General features: G+C 41.5%; 1 protein-coding gene across 3 annotated transcripts in view; it reads right to left on the minus strand.

Moving 5' to 3' along the window:
• Positions 1–21,376, minus strand: part of LOC129840559 (nuclear factor erythroid 2-related factor 2-like) — a 39,170-nt gene that overhangs the window by 10,454 nt on the left and 7,340 nt on the right. For 2 of the 3 annotated variants that reach the window (XM_055908523.1, XM_055908522.1), the window contains exons 2-4: positions 5,195–5,464; positions 3,852–3,947; positions 3,521–3,742 (exon numbers count right to left, since the gene is read on the minus strand). In XM_055908523.1, coding sequence (XP_055764498.1) covers positions 3,521–3,742; positions 3,852–3,947; positions 5,195–5,464 — 588 coding nt within the window. Of the gene's footprint in view, positions 1–3,520; positions 3,743–3,851; positions 3,948–5,194; positions 5,465–9,902; positions 9,964–10,182; positions 14,222–21,376 lie in introns of those variants that run through there. The other variant, XM_055908524.1, reaches the window with a different exon arrangement.

Consider the following 21,376-nt stretch of genomic DNA (forward strand, 5'->3'; position numbering starts at 1 on the left):
TCAATGACAAATGCTTTCCCATTTTTTGCTGTGTCAATCGCCTTCTTAACTTCTGCCACGGACAACTCCTCATTTAGGTACAGGTTACAGTTGAAGTCGGAAGTTTACATACACTGTCTCAGCCTCCAGTATTTATGCTGCAGTAGTTTATGTGTCGGGGGGCTAGGGTCAGTTGGTTATACCTGGAGTACTTCTCCTGTCTTATCCAGTGTCCTGTGTGAATTTAAGTATGCTCTCTCCTATTCTCTCGTTCTCTCTTTCTTTCTCTCTCTCTGAGAACCTGAGCCCTAGGACCATACGTCAGGACTACCGGGCATGATGACCCCTTGCTGTCCCCAGTTTGCCTGGCCTTGCTGCTATTCCAGTTTCAACTGTTCTGCCTGCGGTTACGGAACCCCTACCTGTCCCAGACCTGCTGTTTTCAACTCTTAATGATCGGCTATGAAAAGCCAACTGACATTTATTCCTGATTATTATTTGACCATGCTTGTCATTTATGAACATTTTGAAAATCTTGGCTCTCTCTAATTTTCTCCTTCTCTCTTTCTTTCTCTCGGAGGACCTGAGCCCTAGGACCATACGTCAGGACTACCGGGCATGATGACTCCTTGCTGTCCCCAGTCCGCCTGGCCTTGCTGCTATTCCAGTTTCAACTGTTCTGCCTGCGGTTATGGAACCGCCACCTGTCCCAGATCTGTTGTTTTTCAACTCTTAATGATCGGCTACGAAAAGCCAACTGAAAATTATTCATGATTATTATTTGACCATGCTTGTCACTTATGAACATTTTTGAACATCTTGGCATAGTTCTGTTATAATCTCCACCCGGCACAGCCAGAAGAGGACTGGCCACCCCTCATAGCCTGGTTCCTCTCTAGGTTTCTTCCTAGGTTTTGGCCTTTCTAGGGAGTTTTTCCTAGCCACCGTGCTTCTACACCTGCATTGCTAGCTGTTTGGGGTTTTAGGCTGTGTTTCTGTACAGCACTTCTAGATATTAGCTGATGTACGAAGGGCTATATAAAATAAACTTGATTGATTGACTTAGGTTGTAGTCAATAAATCTCATTTTTCAACCACTCCACAAATTTCTTGTTAACAAACTATCGTTTTGGCAAGTCGGTTAGAACATCTACTTTGTGCATGACACAAGTAATTTTTTCTAACAATTGTTTACAGACAGATTATTTCACTTATAATTGACTGTATCACAATTCCAGTGGGTCAGAAGTTTATGTACACTAAGTTGACTGTGCCTTTAAACAGCTTGGAAAATTCCAGAAAATTATGTCATGGCTTTAGAAGCTTCTGATAGGCTAATTGACATAATTTGAGTAATTTGGTGAAACGTACCTGTGGATGTATTTCAAGGCCTACCTTCAAACTCAGTGCCTCTTTCCTTGACATCAGGGGAAAATCAAAAGAAATCAGCCAAGACCTCAGAAAAAAATTGTAGACCTCCACAAGTCTGGTTCAACCTTGGGAGCAATTTCCAAACACCTGAAAGTACCACGTTCATCTGCACAAACAATAGTACGAAAGTATAAACATCCATGGGACCACGCAGCCGTCATACCGCTCAGGAAGGAGACGCATTCTGTCTCCAAGAGATGAAAGTACTTTGGTGCGAAAAGTGCAAATCAATCCCAGAACAACAGCAAAGGACCTTGTGAAGATGCTGGAGGAAACAGGTACAAATGTATCTATATCCACATTAAAACAAGTCCTAAATCGACATAACCTGAAAGGTTACTCAGCAAGGAAGTCTGCTCCAAAACCGCCATAAAAAAAGCCAGATTACAGTTTGCAACTGCACATGGGGACAAAGATCTTACTTTTTGGAGAAATGTCCTCTGGTCTGATGAAACAAAAATAGAACTGTTTGGCCATAATGACCATCGTCATGTTTGGAGGAAAAATGGTGAGTCTTGCAAGCCGAGGAACACCATCCCAACTGTGAAGCACGGGGGTGGCAGCATCATGTTGTGGGGGTGCTTTGCTGCAGGAGGGACTGGTGCACTTCACAAAATATATGGCATCATGAGGACGGAAAATTACGTGGATATTTTGAAGCAACATCTCAAGACATCAGTCAGGAAGTTAAAGCTTGGTCGCAAATGGGTCTTCCAAATGAACAATGACCATAAGCATACTTCCAAAGTTGTGGCAAAATGGCTTAAGGACAACGAAGTCAAGGTATTGGAGTGGCCTTCACAAAGCCCTGACCTCAATCCCATGGAAAATGTGTGGTCAGAACTGAAAAAGCGTGTGCGATCAAGGAGGCCAACAAACCTGACTCAGTTACACCAGCTCTGTCAAGAAGAATGGGTCGAAATTCACCCAACTTATTGTGGGAAGCTTGTGGAAGGCTACCTGAAACGTTTGACCCAAGTTAAACAATTTAAAGGCAAAGCTACCAAATACTAATGTAGTGTATGTTAACTTCTGACCCACTGGGAATGTGATGAAAGAAATGAAAGCTGAAAAAAATCATTCTCTCTACTATCATTCTGACACATATATAAGAGGGTTCTGAGTTTGACGTTGTGTTTTTTAACCTTTATTTAACTAGGCAAGTCAGTTAAGAACAAATTCTTATTTTCAATGACGGACTTGGAACAGTGCCTTTTTCAGGGGCAGAACGACAGATTTTTACCTTGTCAGCTCGGGGATTGATATTGCAACCTTTCGGTTACTAGTACAACGCTCTAATCACTAGGCTACCTGCTGCCGCTACCTGCCATTTCCCAGTTTAGTTTTCAGGGAACATGTGTCTTAATAAAAATCTTCCTCACAATATGCCACATTTTCATTACCTGAGAACAAACTTGCAAACCCCTTCTCACACTCATTAAGTACCTGTGTAATATCGAACTTCAGCCCCCTTGCTCTTCACTGACTTCCATTGGAATTGTCTTATGTCGTTTTGGTCCCAACTTATTTGGTTCCAGGAACTGTTGAGAATTTCTTGTCTGTATCTCCTCAAGGTGTAATACCTGCCCTCTCTGATATCTCTGTTTGAATAGGCTCAGTCTTTAATCAAACACATGCTGTTTTTTCTTAAAATCTTATCTTGTATTCCTATCTTTACACTGTAGAAATAAGTGCTCAGCCTTGCGGCGTACAGATCATAGGTCCCTTAACTCATCATTCCAATTAGGCTTGTTCGGCTTGTAAACTTTCCTGGACTTGAGTTCGATGAGTTCTAATGTGCGTGCTATTTCAGTACATAGAAACTCATTTGACAAATGTATTTTCTTGCATTTAGGCCTATGCGGGGTACGTACATTTTGTGTGATGCACAATAATACCTGTTTGAGAAAGTTCATGCCAACAGAAAAGGACATAATAAAAGAGAATTATCAGGAGGTCTACTTTTCCAATTTATTCTAACAAACGCGTGCTTGTGCTGTGTCCTCGCCCGCCCTACTGCAGCAGCCACTCGTTGTTCTTTAGGTGTCCATTACCTAGCTGAACAGGGCTTGTTGTGGCTTTATGAATTGTTCCATTGTGTCATACCTACCTCGAGCTCAGGCAGGGAGAGCAGCTCCATCCAGGCCTGCTCCACATCCACAGGGGCTGGATCCAGAGACGCAGGCACAGCAGTGGGAGCCTTGTGGGGGGCCAGCAGAGCAGAGAGCATGGGGTTCTGGGCCACAGGTGACTGCTGGGAGGTCAGCATATCTGGCCTACTGTTGCCAATGAAAGGGGAGGGCATGACATGAGCAGGAGGAGGATGGGGGAGCTAGAATACACAGACAAATACTGGAAATTAGAGAGGATGCATTGATAAGAGGAGAAACAGATTGGAATTATGTTACTGGTTTGTAGGTATTGGTAGTGTATTCTCTTACCTCAATGGTTTCTACTAAAGGGAATGTCTCTACGAGAAGCTGCATGCACTCATCAAATGAAAGTGCATCCCCATCCACTCTGGAAAAAATGGTGTTCTACAAAAACAGACACACAGATATAAATGACTGGCTGTATGAGCGATAAAGTTATAAAAACATTTTTTAAACATAATGTACAGTTGAAATTGGAAGTTTGCATACACCTTAGCCAAATATATTGTTTTTTCACAATTCCTGACATTTAATCCCTTTAACATTCCCTGTCTTAGGTCAGTTAGGATCACCACTTTATTTTAAGAATGTGAAATGTCAGAATATTACTAGAGAGAATGATTTATTTCAGCTTTTATTTCTTTCATCACATTCCCAGTGGGTCAGAAGTTTACATACACTCAATTAGTATTTGGTAGCATTGCCTTTAAATTTTTTAACTTGGGTCAAACATTTTGGGTAGCCTTCCACAAGCTTCCCACAATAAGTTGGGTGAATTTTGGCCCATTCCTCCTGACAGAGCTGATGAAACTGAGTCAGATTTGTAGGCCTCCTTGCTCGCACACGCTTTTTCAGTTCTGCCCACAAATATTCTATAGGATTGAGGTCAGGGCTTTGTGATGGCCACTTCAATGCTTTGACTTTGTTGTCCTTAAGCCATTTTGCTTTGGAAGTATGCATGGAGTCATTGTCCATTTGGAAGACCCATTTGCGACCAAGCTTTAACTTCCTGACTGATGTCTTGAGATGTTGCTTCAATATATCCACCGAATTTTCATCCTCATAATGCCATCTATTTTGTGAAGTTCACCAGTCCCTCCTGCAGCAAAGCACCCCCACAACATGATGCTGCCACCCCCGTCCTTCACTGTTGGGATGATGTTCTTCGGCTTCCAAGCCTCCCCTTTTTTCCTCATAACATAATGATGGTCATTACGGCCAAACAGTTCTATTTTTGTTTGATCAGATCAGAAGATATTTCTCCAAAAAGTACAATCTTTGTCCCCATGTGCAGTTGCAAACCGTAGTCTGGCTTTTTTGGGCAGTTTTGGAGCAGTGGCTTCTTCCTTGCTGAGCGGCCTTTCAGGTTTTGACGATATAGGACTCGTTTTACTGTGGATATAGATACTTTTGTATACCACCCTCAAAATGAATATTTTTAAAAACAAGACACAGAAACATACATTTCCCTAGCATAAATGCTAATCTCATTACTCTTTTCTATTCCAGAGGGGGACCACTCTCTGGTGGGACAGACAGACGGACGGACGGACGGACGGACGGACGGACGGACGGACGGACGGACGGACGGACAGACAGACAGACAGACAGACAGACAGACAGACAGATACCTGGTTTCCCTCTGGGGTGGTATGTGTGTTGGGCAGCTCTGGTTCACTGGGTAGCAGGCAGGGCATGAACTCTCCAGTCTCCTCGTCCAGCTCTAGCTGTTCCAGCAAGGCCTTATCCTGCTCCCTCAGCAGGTGCAGCCTCTTCTCCTCCTCCAGTTCCCTCTGCCTGCGCAGCTCATCCTCCTTCTGCCGCAGGCTCAGGTCAAACACCTCCCGCTCGGCACCCAGGTCAATGTCCTGCCTCCACAGGATGTCAATCAAGTTCATATCCTGGCAGCAGAACAATGACCATAGTGAGTTAAGATAGGAGGATAGCAGGATAACACTACAGCCAACACCACTGCTACTCCAACTATTCTTATCTGCTCTTTAATTATTTGTTATTCTTATTTCTTACTTTTTTGTTGTTGGTATTTTCTTAAAACTGCATTGTTGGTTAAGGGCTTGTAAGTAAGCATTTCACTGTAACGTCTACACCTGTTGAATTCGGCGCATGTGACAAATGCGATTTGATTTGATTTGAAGGCAGTGGTCTTTAAGAACCACTTTTAATGCAGGGATCCTGAAGTATTTGACAAAGCGTTAGGATAAGATGGATATTATATTATCACCCGTCACGAACAAACAGAAGGCAGACAAGTGGGATCAAAAAGGGTGTGTTGACAATACCCAGAAAGCTTCTCTGTGCCACGTATTGTATCCCCTGTTCCCCTCCCTGTGGACAGCTGTCCCTTACCCCCACCTTTAGCCATGACACAACTCAATCAGATGAGATGTATGACGAGGATGTATGAATAATACATGCTGTTCTCCTCATTCTTAAAGCAGGATGGCTCCACACCCACGTGTACATTTCAGCAACCTCCAACACCAGCATCTAGCTAAACCACCAAATACCATCAGGAATGACTGAGCAAGATCCACTAAAGAGCGTAGAGTAAAATATGAGTATTACATGCATGAAGTTATAGATACATGTTTTCTGTTTCTATGTTGGTTTAAGGGTTGCCTGGTATGGCTCTTAATTAGAGGCAGGTGTTTGGCGTTCCTCTAATTGAGAGTCATATTTAGGTAGGTTGTTTCACAGTGTTCGTTGTGGGTGGTTGTCTCCTGTGTCAGTGTTTGTCGCACCATACGGGACTGTTCGGTTTGTTTTGTATATCGTTCTTTTGTGTTGTCTATTTTCCCTGTTCGTGCGTTCTTCGTGTTTAATGTAAGTTCGTCGTCCAGGTCTGTCTACTCCGTTTGTTGTTTTGTTAGTTATAGTGAAGTTCGTGTTTTTTCGTCTTGTCTTTAAATAAATTATGTGTTCACAACCCGCTGCGCCTTGTTTCCATCACTACTCCACCTTTTCGGTTGAAGAGGAGGAGGACTACCGTTACAGCCACAGACATTGTGGGGCTGTTTTCTGGACCCAGATTAAGCATAGGACTAAAATATGAATTTTTCCATTGACAATTATGTCTATCTTAAAAAGCTTAATCTCGGTTCTGGGTCCAAGCGGCAAAACTATCTCTGGGTATGAAAGGTTCTTTTCACAAACACATTCAGCTCATTATGTGGCCATGAAGCTTCAAGAGTGTGTGGTGTTGACTCAGTAACAAGCTAAACATCCATTACAAAAGAGTTTCAAAGGAACGCAAGGCGAGGATCAAAAGGACAGACAGTGACCTTGACTCAACCAACATCAACCCTTTGGCTCAGTAGATAACAACAAGAAAACTATTCTGGTAAAGTACACATTTTCTTCCCGTATCAGTTGTTTTACCCCCCATTAAACAATAAAATCGGCCATTAACTTCATATTTATGGCTGGACGGCTGTTGTGATAGCGTTATTGCCACTGTATTGGGGCAGTTTTTGAATGATTATTCCCTGCTTTATGACTAGGCGGTCACACTATAGTCTTTCCACTAATGTGTAAAATCAGGGCAGCTTTAGAAGTTTTTCGCCATACAGATTCACAGGGACTACCCTTCTAAATAAAATAACCGACAATTCCGAATAAAATGCATGCAATAACTTGAATTGGCCATAAGTAAATGACTGAGTATGTGTCTGTCCATTCTCAGGAGTCACGTCTCCTTTAATGGACCAAGCAGCAGTTGAAACAATAACAAAGCGTTCTCCATGCCACTGTTTCGGTAAAAAGCTGATGGATGGGGCTGGAGAAATGTAATCACTCTCAAATTCAGACAGAGCTTTGGATGCAAGGACTTGATATAGTCATTATAGTTGTAACTATGTTTTGAGGCAAAACAGTATTTGTTTAAAATCATTGGCGTAAAACAAGCTTATATTTTGGGTTCTGGTGGGGTACGATAGTTAAACTAAGCTCAAGAGGCATTTATAAAAATGTTATATTCTTCAAAAATCTATGGGTACATATTATTAATTTTTATGTCCTAAAATGGATGTAGCAACTACTGTTTCCCCTTTAGAGTTACATGAGTGAATGGGGTACAGAAATAAATGGAATATCAGACAATATGTCGTTGCAACTTCACACATACATACGCACTATACATACACATGGATTTAGTACTGTAGATATGTGGTAGTGGTGGAGTAGGGGCCTGAGGGCACACAGTGTGTTGTGAAATCTGTGAATGTATTGCAATGTTTTAAAATTGTATAAACTGCCTTAATTTTGCTGGACCCCAGGAAGAGTTGCTGCTGCTTTGTCTCTGATTGGGAATCATACTTAGGCAGCCTTTTATCCTTTGGTGTTTGTGGGTAGCTGACTTTGTTAGTGGCACTATAGCCCTCGTAAGCGTCACGGTCGTGGCTTTGTTTCTTGTTGGCGACATTCTAAATAAAAGAAAATGTATGCTCACCAGGCTGCACCTTGGTCTGGTCATTTCCACCTAGATGACGGCTGTGACATGATTAGATAAGTATTCAACCCCCTAAGTCAAAGCTCTGTCAATAGCTTGCTAGATAGATTTGTACAAGTCTTGCCATAGATCTTCAAGCCGATTTAAGGCATAACTGTAACTCTGCCACTCAGGAACATTCAATGTCGTCTTGGTAAGCAACTCCAGTGCATATTTGGCCTTGTGTTTAGGTTATTTTGCTACTAAAAAGGTGAATTTGTCTCCCAGTGTGTAACGGTCCTGACCTGTTTTATGTTGTTTTTGTATGTGTTTATGGTCAGGGCATGTGTTTTGGGTGGGCAGTCTATGTTATCTGTTTCTATGTTGGTTTTGGTTGCCTGGTATGGCTCTTAATTAGAGGCAGGTGTTTTGCGTTCTCCTCTAATTAAGAGTCATATTTAGGTAGGGTGTTCTCACTGTTTGTTGGTGGGTGATTGTCTTCCGTATCTGTGTTATGTTTTGCACCATACGGGACTGTTCGGTTGTTCGTTCGTTTCGTTTCGTTTCGATGTAGTCTGTTCCTGTCCGTAAGTGTTACGTTTAGTTATGTAAGTTTATGTTCAGGTTTCGTCTACTTCGTTTTCTTGTTTTGTATTTTTGAAAGTGTTTTGTTTTTTCGTGTTGCCATCGTCGTTACAAATAAAGAGATGGCTTATTTCCCTAATGCTGCATTTTGGTCTGATGATCCTTCTCTCCTCTCCTCATCCGAGGAAGAGGAGAACGACAGCCCTTACACAGTGACTGTTTGAAAGCAGACTGAACCAGTTTTACCTCCAGGATTTTGCCTGCGCTTAGCTCTATTAAATATATATTTATCCTAAAAAAACTCCCACGTCCTTGCTGATGACAAGCATACCCATAACATGATGGAGCCAACACCATGCTTGAAAATATGGAGAGTGGTACTCAGTGATGTGTTGTGTTAGATTTGCCCCAAACATAACGCTTTGTAATCCAGACAAAAAGTTTATTTCTTTGCCACAGTATTTTCCGTATTACTTTAGTGTCTTATTGCAAACAGGTTGCACGTTTTGGAATATTTTTATTCTGTACAAGCTTCCTTCTTTATAATCTATTTAGGTTAGTATTGTGGAGTAACTACAATGTTGTTGATTCATCCTCAGTTTTCTCCTATCACAGCCATTAAACTCGAACTGTTTTAAAATCACCATTGGCCTCAATGTAAAATCCCTAAGCGGTTTCCTTCCTCTCCGGGAAACGAGTTAGGAAGGACGCCTGTATCTTTGTAGTGACTGAGTGTATTAATACACCATCCAAAGCGTAATTGATAACTTCAGCATGCTCAAAGGGAAACGCTTTCTTTTATTTTTACCCATCTACCAATAGGTGCCCTTTGCAAGGCATGGGAAAACCTCCCTGGTCTTTGTGGTTGAATCTCTGCTTGAAATTCACTTCTCGATTGAGGGACATAACACAATTGTATGTGTGTGGTGTAGAGATCGGGTAGTTATTCAAAAAGCATGTTATTGCACACAGACTGAGTCTTTGCAACTTATTATGACACTTATTAAGCACTCTTTTCTACTCCTGAACGTATTTAGGTTTGCCATAACAAAAGGGTTTAAATACTTGACTCGAGACATTACATCTTTTCATATTTTTATTAATTTGCAAGAAAATCTAACGACAAAAATTCCACTTTGACAATATGGGGTATTGTGTGTAGATCAGTGACACAATCTAAATATAATCAATTTTAAATTCAGGGTGCAACACAAATGTGGAAAAAGTCAATGGGTGTGAATACCTTCTGAAGGCACTGTAGTATTGTGCCAAAATTTTATTGAAACTGTCGCCAGTATAATACGTACTCTGTTACAGTGTAGGTCTGGCTCTCTGAAAACTACTTAGGGCCACGCCACCTTTCACCACCTGGGAAAATATTACAGCAGAGAGGGTGATGTTACTGCATGTGCACATTCCTGTTTAGCGTGTGGATTGTGCAGATAACATGGCAGCATGACCATCCCACAACACAATGGAATGCATTTTCATGTGTCTAAATGCCTTGAAATACAATGTGTTGTGGTGTCAGTTGACTAGGTCAACAGTATGAAAGGAAAACAAATGTGAGAGTTGGGTGAGACTCACCTGGCCCTGTGAGCATGACAAGTAAGGTGAAGGCTCATTTGTCAATCTTATCTCAGTCGACTACACAATACAGCTTTCATTTCAGGCCCACGCAAACCCGTTTATCAACTAACAAAAGAAAGGGAGAGGTGAACACAGCTACAGGCAAAGTTATATTAGCAGGACTATCAATCAGCCAGCATTGGAACCTGATAAAGCAGCCTGACTAGAGGCCAATCTCAGGCTGATCTTTATTTTAATGTTTAAATTATTAACTTCATTTTACCAGGTTAGTCTCATTGAGATTAAAAATTTCTGACCTGGCCAAAATAGCAACACACAAAATGTCATGCAAAAACACATTTACAACATAAAACACAAAGTACTACAGTTTAAAAACATACATTTACACATTGAGCAGGCAAAATCTTGCAAGTTAATTGTAGACACTCAGATCCACTTCTCTCTCTAAACTAGAGGCCATTAATTTCAAATTTTAGTCAGTTGGGCAGATGCTCTTATCAAATCAATTTGTATTTGTCACATGCTTCGTAAACAACAGGTGTGGACTAACAGTGAAACACTTACTTATGGGTCCTTCCCAACAATGCAGAGATTTTTTTGAGAGAGAAATGGAAAAGTAAAACACGTAATAATAGATGTATTAACCTACTGTTGAGGATGGATGAATATAATTTATCGACTGTACCTAGTAAACTTATGCCTCTCCAGTTCAGTGGCACTCTCTGGTAATCTTTTAATGATTTGGTAATGGGATTTACTATGGATTTATACCAAGTGGATGGCAGTATACTGTACTCTAAATGAATTCAGAGCAAACCATGTAGAACTTCAGCTAATTTAGAGGATTTTAATGCTGGTAAATCAGGGATTCATTTGGAATTCAAGACACACTTAACCAGCATGGCTACCACAGCGTTCTGCAGCAATACGCCATTCAATCTGGTTTGCGCTTAGTGAGACTGTCATTTGTTTTACAACAGGACAATGACCAAACACACCTCAAGGCTGTGTAAGGGCTATTTAACCAAGAAGGAGAGTGATGGAGTTCTGCATCAGATGACCTGGCCTGCACAACCACCCAACCTCAACCCAAGTGAGATGGTTTGGGATGAGTTGGACCGCAGAGTGAAGGAAAAGTAGCCAACAAGTGCTTGGCATATGTGGGAACTCCTTCAAGACTGTTGGAAAAGCATTCCTCATGAAGCTGTTTGAGAGAATGGCAAGGAGTGTCAAAAGCTGTCACATTGCTTGAAATACAGTGCCTTCCGAAAGTATTCACAGCTCCTTACTTTTAACACATTTTGTTATGTTACAAAGTTGGATTAAAATGTATTTAATTGGTAATGTTTTGTAAATGATCCACACACAATACTCTAATGTCAAAGTGGTAAAAAATTACATGATTTTCTTTCAATTAATGAAAAATAAAACACCATTATATCTTGATTAGATAAGTATTCAACCTCCTAAGTCAAAGCTCTGTCAATAGCTTGTTAGACAGATTTTTACATGTCTTGCCATAGATCTTCAAGCCGATTTAAGGCATAACTGTAACTATGCCACTCAGGAACATTCAATGTCGTCTTGGTAAGCAACTCCAGTGTATATTTGGCCTTGTGTTTTAGGTTATTTTGCTGCTAAAAATGTGAATTGTTTTCCCAGTGACTGTTTAAAAGCAGACTGAACCAGTTTTACCTCTAGGATTTTGCCTGTACTTAGCTCTATTGAGTTTATATTTATCTTAAATAACTCCCACGTCTTTGCCGATGACAAGCATACCCATAACATGATGCAGCCAACACCATGCTTGAAAATATGGAGAGTGGTACTCAGTGATGTGTTGTGTTAGATTTGCCTCAAACATAACGCTTTGTATTCCAGACAAAAAGTTAATTTCTTTGCCACAGTATTTTCCATATTACTTAGTGCCTTATTGCAAACAGGTTGCACGTTTTGGAATATTTTTATTCTGTACAAGCTTCTTTCTTTATAATCTATTTAGGTTAGTATTGTGGAGTAACTACAATGTTGTTGATTCATCCTCAGTTTTCTCCTATCACAGCCATTAAACTCGAACTGTTTTAAAATCACCATTGGCCTCATGGTAAAATCCCTGAGCGGTTTCCTTCCTCTCCGGCAAACGAGTTAGGAAGGACACCTGCATCTTTGTAGTGACTGAGTGTATTAATACACCATCCAAAGCATAATTGATAACTTCAGCATGCTCAAAGGGAAACGCTTTTTTATTTTTACCCATCTACCAATAGGTGCCCTTCTTTGCAAGGCATGGGAAAACCTCCCCGGTATTTGTGGTTGAATCTCTGCTTGAAATTCACTTCTCGACTGAGGGACATAACACAATTGTATGTGTGTGGTGCAGAGATCGGGTAGTCATTCAAAAAGCATGTTAACCCCTATTATTGCACACAGACTGAGTCCATAAAACTGATTAAGCACTTAAAAAAAAATCCTGAACGTATTTAGGTTTGCCATAACAAAAGGGTTTAAATACTTGACTCAAGACATTACATCTTTTCATATTTTTATTAGTTTGCAGAAAAATCTAACGTCAAAAATTCCACTTTGACAATATGGGGTATTGTGTGTAGATCAGTGACACAATCTAAATGTAATCCATTTTAAATTCAGGGTGCAACACAAATGTGGAAAAAGTCAATGGGTGTGAATACCTTCTGAAGGCACTGTAGTATTGTGCCAAAATTGAATTGAAACTGTCGCCAGTATAATATGTACTCTGTTGCAGTGACGATCTGGCTCTCTGAAAACTACTTAGGGCCACGCCACCTTTCACCACCTGGGAAAAGATTACAGCAGAGAGGGTGATGTAACTGCATGTACACTTTCCTGTTTAGCGTGTGGATTGTGCAGATAACATGGCAGCATGACCATCCCACAACACAATGGAATGCATTGTGGTGTCAGTTGACTAGGTCAACAGTATGAAAGGAAAACAAATGTGAGAGTTGGGTGAGACTCACCTGGCCCTGTGAGCATGACAAAAGTAAGGGAAAGGCTCATTTGTCAATCTTATCTCAAATGACGACACAATATAGCTTTTACTTTAGGCCCACGCAAACCCGTTTATCAACTAACAAAAGAAAGTGAGAGGTGAACACAGCTACATGCATAGTTATATTAGCAGGCCTATCAATCAGCCAGCATTGGAACCTGATAAAGCAGCCTGACTAGAGGCCAATCTCAGGTTGATCTTAATTTTAATGTTTAAAATGTTAACTTTATTTTACCAGGTTAGTTTCATTGAGATTAAAAATCTCTGACCTGACCAAAATAGCAACACACAAAATGTCATGCAAAAAGACATTTACAACATAAAACACAAAGTACTACAGTTTAAAAACAAATGTACACATTGAGCAGGCAAAATCTTGCAAGTTAATTGCAGACACTCAGATCCACATCTCTCTCTAAACTAGAGGCCATTAATTTCACATTTTAGTCAGTTGGCAGATGCTCTTATAAAATCAATGTATTTGTCACATGCTTCGTAAACAACAGGTGTGGATTGTGAAACACTTACTTCTGGGTCCTTCCCAACAATGCAGAGAATTTTTTGGGGAGAAAAAATGGAGAAGTAAAACATGTAATAATAGATGCACAATGAGTAACAAGAACAAGTCCTATGTCCACATAACGTGAATGGCCGTTCAGAATGGAAGAAGCAACTACTACAAAACCTCTATACAAAGTCAGACTACGGTTTGCAACTGCACATGGGGACAAAGATCATAGAACTGTTTGGCCATAATGACCATCGTTATGTTTGGAGGAAATAGGGAGATGCTTGCAAGCCGAAGAACACCATCCCAACCGTGAAGCACGGGGGTGGAAAAATCATGTTGTGGGGGTGCTTTGCTGCAGGAGGGACTAGTGCACCTCACCAAATAGATGGCATCATGAGGCCGGAAAATTATGTGGATATTTTGAAGCAACATCTCAAGACATCAGTCAGGAAGTTAAAGCTTGGTCGCAAATGGGTCTTCCAAATGGACAAGGACCCCAAGCATACTTCTAGTTGTGGCAAAATGTTTTAAGGACAACAAAGTCAAGGTATTGGAGTGGCCATCACAAAGCCCTGACCTCAATCCCACAGAAAATGTGTGGGCAGAACTGAAAAAGCATGTGCGAGCAAGGAGGCCTAGAAACCTGACTCAGTTACACCAGCTCTGCCAGGAGGAATGGGCCCAAATTCACCCAACTTATTGTGGGAAGCTTGTGGAAAGCTACCTGAAACGTTTGACCCAAGTTAAACAATTTAAAGGCAATGCTACCAAATACTAATTGAGTGTATGTAATATTCTGACCCACTGGGAAAGTGATGAAAGAAATAAAAGCTGAAATAAATCATTCTCTCTACTATTATTCTGACATTTCACATTCTTAAAATAAAGGGCTGATCCTAACTGACCTAAGATAGGGAATTTTTAACTGTACATATATTTTCAACTGTACATAGACGGTAACTAGAAATAAAGTGACAGATAGTAAACAGTAGCAGCAGCGTATGTGATGAGTCAAAGAAGTTTGTGCAAGAAGGGTCAATGCAGATAGTAAAATAGTTCACTTGTTTGGGATAGGGGGCAGCATTTTCACGTTTGGATGAAAAGCTTGCCCAGAGTCAACTGCCTGCTACTCAGTCCCAGTTGCTAATATATCCATATTATTAGTAGATTTGGATAGAAAACACTCTAAAGTTTCTAAAACGGTTTGAATGATGTCTGTGAGTATAACAGAACTCATATGGCAGGCGAAAACCTGAGAAAAATCCAACCAGGAAGTGGGAAATCTGAGGTTTGTAGTTTTTCAACTCTTCAAATACACATTGTCTATGGGGTCATATTGCACTTCCTAAGGCTTCCACTAGATGTCAACAGTCTTTAGAACCTTGTTTGATGCTTCTACTGTGAAGTGGGGGCGAATGAGAGGGGATTGAGTAAGGTCTCTCCCAGAGTGCCACGAGCTGACCATGCGCGTTCACGTGATAGTTAGCTTGCGTTCCATTGCATTTCTCCGGAATGGAACATTATTGAAGATTTATGTTAAAAACATCCTAAAGATTGATTCTATACTTCGTTTGACATGTTTCTATGGACTGTAACGGAACTTTTTTACTATTCGTCTGCTCCTAGTGATCGTGCGTCATACATTTGGAATACTGGGCTAAACGCGCTAACAAAAAGGAGCTATTTGGACATAAATGATTAACTTTATCGAACAAATCAAACATTTATTTTGGAACTGTGATTCTTGGGAGTGCATTCTGATGAAGATCATCAAAGGTAAGTGAATATTTATAATGCTATTTCTGACTTCTTTTGACTCCAACATGGCGGATATCTGTTTGGGTTGTGTTGGTCTCTGAGCGCCGTACTCAGATTAATGCATGGTGTGCTTTTTCCGTAAAGTTTTTTTGAAATCTGACACAGCAGTTGCATTAAGGAGAAGTATATCTTTAATTCTGTGAATAACACTTGTATATTTTATCAATGTTTATTATGAGTATTTCTGTAAATGTATGTGGCTCTGTGCAAATTCACGGGATTTACAAAGCCAAATGTAAACTGAGGTTTTTGGAAATATGAACTTGATCGAACAAAACATACATGTATGTTGTCTCGGGAGTGTCATCTGATGAAGAATATCAAAGGTTAGTGATACATTTTATCTCTATTTCTGCTTTTTGTGACTCTCTTTGGTTGGAAAATCCCTGTATGCTTTCTGTGACTAGTTGCTGACCTGACATAATGATGTCATAATGTTCTGCGTTCGCCGAAAAGCCTTTTTGAGATCGGACACTGTGGTTGGATTAACGAGAATTGTATCTTTAAAACGGTGTCTAATACCTGTATGTTTGAGAAATTAGAAATATGAGATTTCTGTTGATTGAATTTGGCGCCCTGCAATTTCGGTCCTAGACAGGTTAACCAAATAGCTACCCGGACTAAATATTTACATGCTGACCAGACCAGACACGTCGCATGCACGAGCGTTGCAAAATAAATGTAGAAATCCATGTTATTCAATTATTGCACCCACACTGCTCGCGCGCGCCAACGAGCGTCTGCGACGCCAAGGGCTAAAATAGAACTCATTCCTATTTCTGACGCAGATCGCGCTGCAAGTCCTGCCTCTCCCATCTCCTCATTGGTTTATAGAAGCAGGTACCCACGTGCCATCTCCTCATTGGTTTATAGAAGCAGGTACCCACGTGCCATCTCCTAAAAAATAAATAAAATAAAAGTAAAATAACAACTCAATGTTTATATCCCAGGACAAATTAGCTAGCAACAGCAGGCTAGCTAAATAGGACAAATTAACGTTAGCTAGCAAGTGCAAGCTAACTAGCTAAATTACTAGCTAAATTACCATACATGTTTAATGCTTTTTGACCTGTCCCCTGTCCCCATGTCTTTGGTTCAGAGTTTGTTTTGATTTGTTGGACCAAATTGCAGCGTGGTACGTTTCCGTATTTATTGGCACACTTAACAAAACGAACAAAACAATAAACAGAAAATGAAACTAACGACGCTACAGACCTGAACATGTGAACATAGAGACAACGAAGAACGCAATGAACAGGAACAATCACCCACAAACAAACAGTGAAAACAGTCAACCTTAATACGGTTCCCAATCAGAGACAATGACAAACACCTGCCCCTGATTGAGAACTATATTAGGCCAAACAATAAACCCAACATAGAAACACATAACATAGAATGCCCACCCAGCTCACGTCCTGACCAACAAAACAAGACTGAACAAAGGAAATAAGGTCAGGAACGTGACAACTACGGGTTAATTTCAGCAGCAGATAATATAAATGAGAAAAACAGACATGTGGAACGTACAGTGTAGTTTCAGGCTTAGTTTCAACTAATTTCGGAACCCAGAACCAAATCCTGCTATTCATTCTGTGAGCAGAAGTAGCTAGATACAGTATGAACCTTTGCAGACATTGATTGTCTAAAGCCTTTGACACTGTGGCTCACTCATTACTTATTCAGAGGCTTTCATCAATTGGTCTGGACCAGGTTGCGTGTAACTGGTTAGAATTTTATTTTAACAGGGAACACAGAGACCTAGGTTTCTTTTTCAAAAGCACCCTTTATGATACAATATAAATAAAAAAGTTTGGACACCAAGGGTTTTTCTTTATTTTTGCTATTTTTCAACATAATAAAGACATCAACATAATAAAAAACACATGGGGGGCCTCCCGGGTGGCGCTGTGGTCTAGAGCACTGCATCGCAGTGTTAGCTGCGCCACCAGAGTCTCTGGGTTCGCGCCCAGTCTCTGTTGCAGCCGGTCGCGACCGGGAGGTCCGTGGGGCGACGCACAATTGGCTTAGCGTCGTCCGGGTTAGGGAGGGTTTGGCCGGTAGGGATATCCTTGTCTCATCGCGCTCCAGCGACTCCTGTGGCGGGCCGGGCGCAGTGTGCGCTAACCGAGGGGGGCGTTAAAGAAGCAGTGCGGCTTGGTTGGGTTGTGCTTCGGAGGACGCATGGCTTTCGACTTTCGTCTCTCCCGAGCCCGTACGGGAGTTGTAGCGATGAGACAAGATAGTAATTACTAGCGATTGGATACCACGAAAATTGGGGAGAAAAGGGGATAAAAAAAATTAAAAATTTAAAAATTTAAAAACACATGGAATCATGCAGTAACCAAAAAAGTGTTATATATATGTATTTAAAAATATATATATATTTGACATTCTTCAAAGTAGCCACGCTTTGCCTTGCGTGAGCTTTGCACACTCTTGGTATTCTCTCAACCAGCTTCATGAGGTAGTCACCTGGAATGCATTTCAATTAACAGGTGTGCCTTCTTAAAAGTTAATTTGTGGAATTTCTTGATACGTTTAAGCCAATCAGTTAGATTGTGACAAACCCGGGGTGGTATACCAAAGATAGGGCTATTTGGTAAAAGACCAAGTCCATATTATGGCAAGAACAGCTCAAATAGGCAAAGGGAAACAACAGTCCATCATTACTTTAAGAGATGATTGTCAGTCAATGTTGAACATTTCAAGAACTTTGAAAGTTTCTTCAAGTGTAGTCGCAAAGCCCATCAAGCGCTGTGATGAAACTGGCTTTCATGAGGATCGCCACAGGAAAGGAAGACCCAGAGTTACCTCTGCTGCAGAGGATAAGTCCATTAGTTACCAGCCTCAGAAATTGCTGCCCAAATAAATGCTTCACAGAGTTCAAGTATCAGACACATCTCAACATCAACTGTTCAGAGGAGACTGCATGGTCATTATGATGGTCATTATGGCCAAAGAGTTCTATTTTTGTTTCATCAGACCAGAGGACATTTCTCCAAAAAGTACGATCTTTGTCCCCATGAGCAGTTGCAAACTGTGGTCTGTTTTTTTTATGACGGTTTTGGAGCAGTGGCTTCTTTCTTGCTGAGCAGCCTTTCAGGTTATGTCGATATAGGACTCGTTTTACTGTGGATATAGATACTTTTGTACCTGTTTCCTCCAGCATCTTCACAAGGTCCTTTGCTGTTGTTCTGGGATTGATTTGCACTTTTCGCACCAAAGTACGTTCATCTCTCGGAGACAGAACGCGTCTCCTCCTGAGCGGTATAACGGCTGCGTGGTCCCATGGTGTTTTTAATTGCGTACTATTGTTTGTACAGATGAGCGTGGTACCTTCAGGCGTTTGGAAATTGCTCTCAAGAATGAACCAGACTTGTGCAGGTCTACAAAAAAAATTCTGCAGTCTTGGCTGATTTCTTTGGATTTTCCCATGTTGTCACGCAAAGAGGCACTGAATTTGATGGTAGGCCTTGAAATACATCCACAGGTACCCTCCAATTGACTCAAATGATGTCAATTAGCCTACCAGAAGCTTCTAAAGCCATGACACAATTTTCTGGAATTTTCCAAGCTGTTTAAATGCACAGTCAATTTAGTGTATATAAACTTCTGACCCACTGGAATTGTCATAGTGAATTATAAGTGAAATAATCTCTGTAAACAATTGTTGGAAAAATTACGTGTCATGCACAAAGTAGATGTCCTAACCGACTTGCCAAAACAATAGTTTGTTAACAAGAAATTTGTGGAGTGGTTGAAAAACGAGTTTTAATGACTATGACCTAATTGTATGTAAACTTTCGACTTCAACTGTAGTTAGCTAGCTAACAATAGCCACTGTCGTTTTGCTATGTTTTTGGGGAAGAACATTGTTTGTATCCATGAGCTAGCTAGTTTTTTTTCATGACCAGCGAGACAACTATACCAGCATCATAGCATACGTATCGATGAATCGTTGTGACATATGAAATACGAGTGTAATCAATGTGTAATACTGTAACTACGTAAACAAAAATGTACGAACGCTTTAAATGATTGTGACGTGCAGTCATATTCATGTCCTTATTGGTCAACAAGCTTATTTGACATGTCAAATAGTGTTACAGTGTATCTTGTTTGACAGGCAAAGACCCAAACAGCGTTCCATAGAAATCCTGGTTAAGAATGAAATTACGAAATAGTTTTTGTTTATGTTTTACTGGTAATGGGGACATACGTAAATGCCAAGAAAATAACTTTTTGGTCTGTGTGTGTGTGTGTGTGTGTGTGTGTGTGTGTGTGTGTGTGTGTGTGTGTGTGTGTGTGTGTGTGTGTGTGTGTGTGTGTGTGTGTGTGTGTGTGTGTGTGTGTGTGTGTGTGTGTGTGTAACCTTTATTTATCTTGGCAAGTCAGTTAAGAACAAACACATGGAGGGCCGCACAGCCCTCCATGTGCTCGCCAGAGGTAGCCTGACTGCCATTAGGTACCGAGATGAGATCCCCTTGTGAGACCATTTGCTGACACATGCACATTTGTGGCCTGCTGGAGGTCATTTTGCAGGGCTCTGGCAGTGCTCCTTTGCACAAAGGCGGAGGTAGCGGTCCTGCTGCTGGGTTGTTGCCCTCCTACGGCCTCATCCACGTCCACGGCCTGTCTCCTGGTAGCGCCTCCATGCTCTGGACACTACGCTGACAGACACAGCAAACCTTCTTGCCACAGCTCACATTGATGTGTCATCCTGGATGAGCTGCACTACCTGAGCCACTTGTGTGTGTTGTAGACTCCGTCTCATGCTACCACTAGAGTGAAAGCACCGCCAGCATTCAAAAGTGACCAAAACATCAGCCAGGAAGCATAGGAACTGAGAAGTGGTCTGTGGTCACCACCTGTAGAACCACTCCTTTATTGGGGGTGTCTTGCTAATTGTCTATAATTTCCACCTTTTGTCTATTCCATTTGCACAACAGCATGTGAAATTTATTGTCAATCAGTGTTGCTTCCTAAGTGGAAAGTTTGATTTCACAGAAGTGTGATTGACTTGGAGTTACATTGTGTTGTTTAAGTGTTCCCTTTATTTTTTTGAGCAGTGTATATCAGATATCGGTATCGGCCAAAAATGTCATATTGGTGCATCACTAGTTTACACGTTTGCTCTTTGTTTGGGTGGAGAAAATAAAACCTGCAATTACGTATTCCTGCGCCTGTTTCCAATCATTAGACTGGTGTGGATGGACCACCGCAACCTGGAGGTACATCAGGGCAGCGAAGAGGCTAAACCCAAGACAGGCCAGGTGGGCTCCATTCTTCGGCAGGTTCCAATTCACGCTTTCTTAAAGGCCAGGCTCGAAGAACGTGAAGGCGGACGCTCTGTCTCACCTCTACGAAGAACCACGCCTATGTGCCCACGGGTATGCGGGACCGACTCCTTACCTGGGTGCCCCAGGCGCCTGTGTCGAGTCATCCTGGGATACGCCGTACCATCGCCTGCCTGACTGAGAAGTCTCTTCCTGCTTCATCTGTGCCCAGTCTAAGACACCCAGACACCTCCCTTATAAAAGCTCCTTCCCCTGCCGGTTCCACAATTATCCTGGTCTCACCTCTCGGTGGACATTGTCACTGACCTTCCCCCCTTCCAGGAGAAAACCACCGTTCTCGTCATTGTGGACCGGTTTTCCAAAGCTTGTCTCCTCCTTCCTCTGCCTGGAATCCCGTCAGCCATGCAAACCGCGGAGGCTCTTTTTATGCATGTCTTCCAGAACTACGGGATCCTGGAGGGCATTGTGTCAGACCGTGGCCCTCAGTTCACCTCACGCGTATGGAAAGCGTTCATGGAACGCATGAGGGTC

Source organism: Salvelinus fontinalis, chromosome 41 (genome assembly GCF_029448725.1).
Source record: "Salvelinus fontinalis isolate EN_2023a chromosome 41, ASM2944872v1, whole genome shotgun sequence".
Lineage (NCBI taxonomy): Eukaryota > Metazoa > Chordata > Actinopteri > Salmoniformes > Salmonidae > Salvelinus > Salvelinus fontinalis.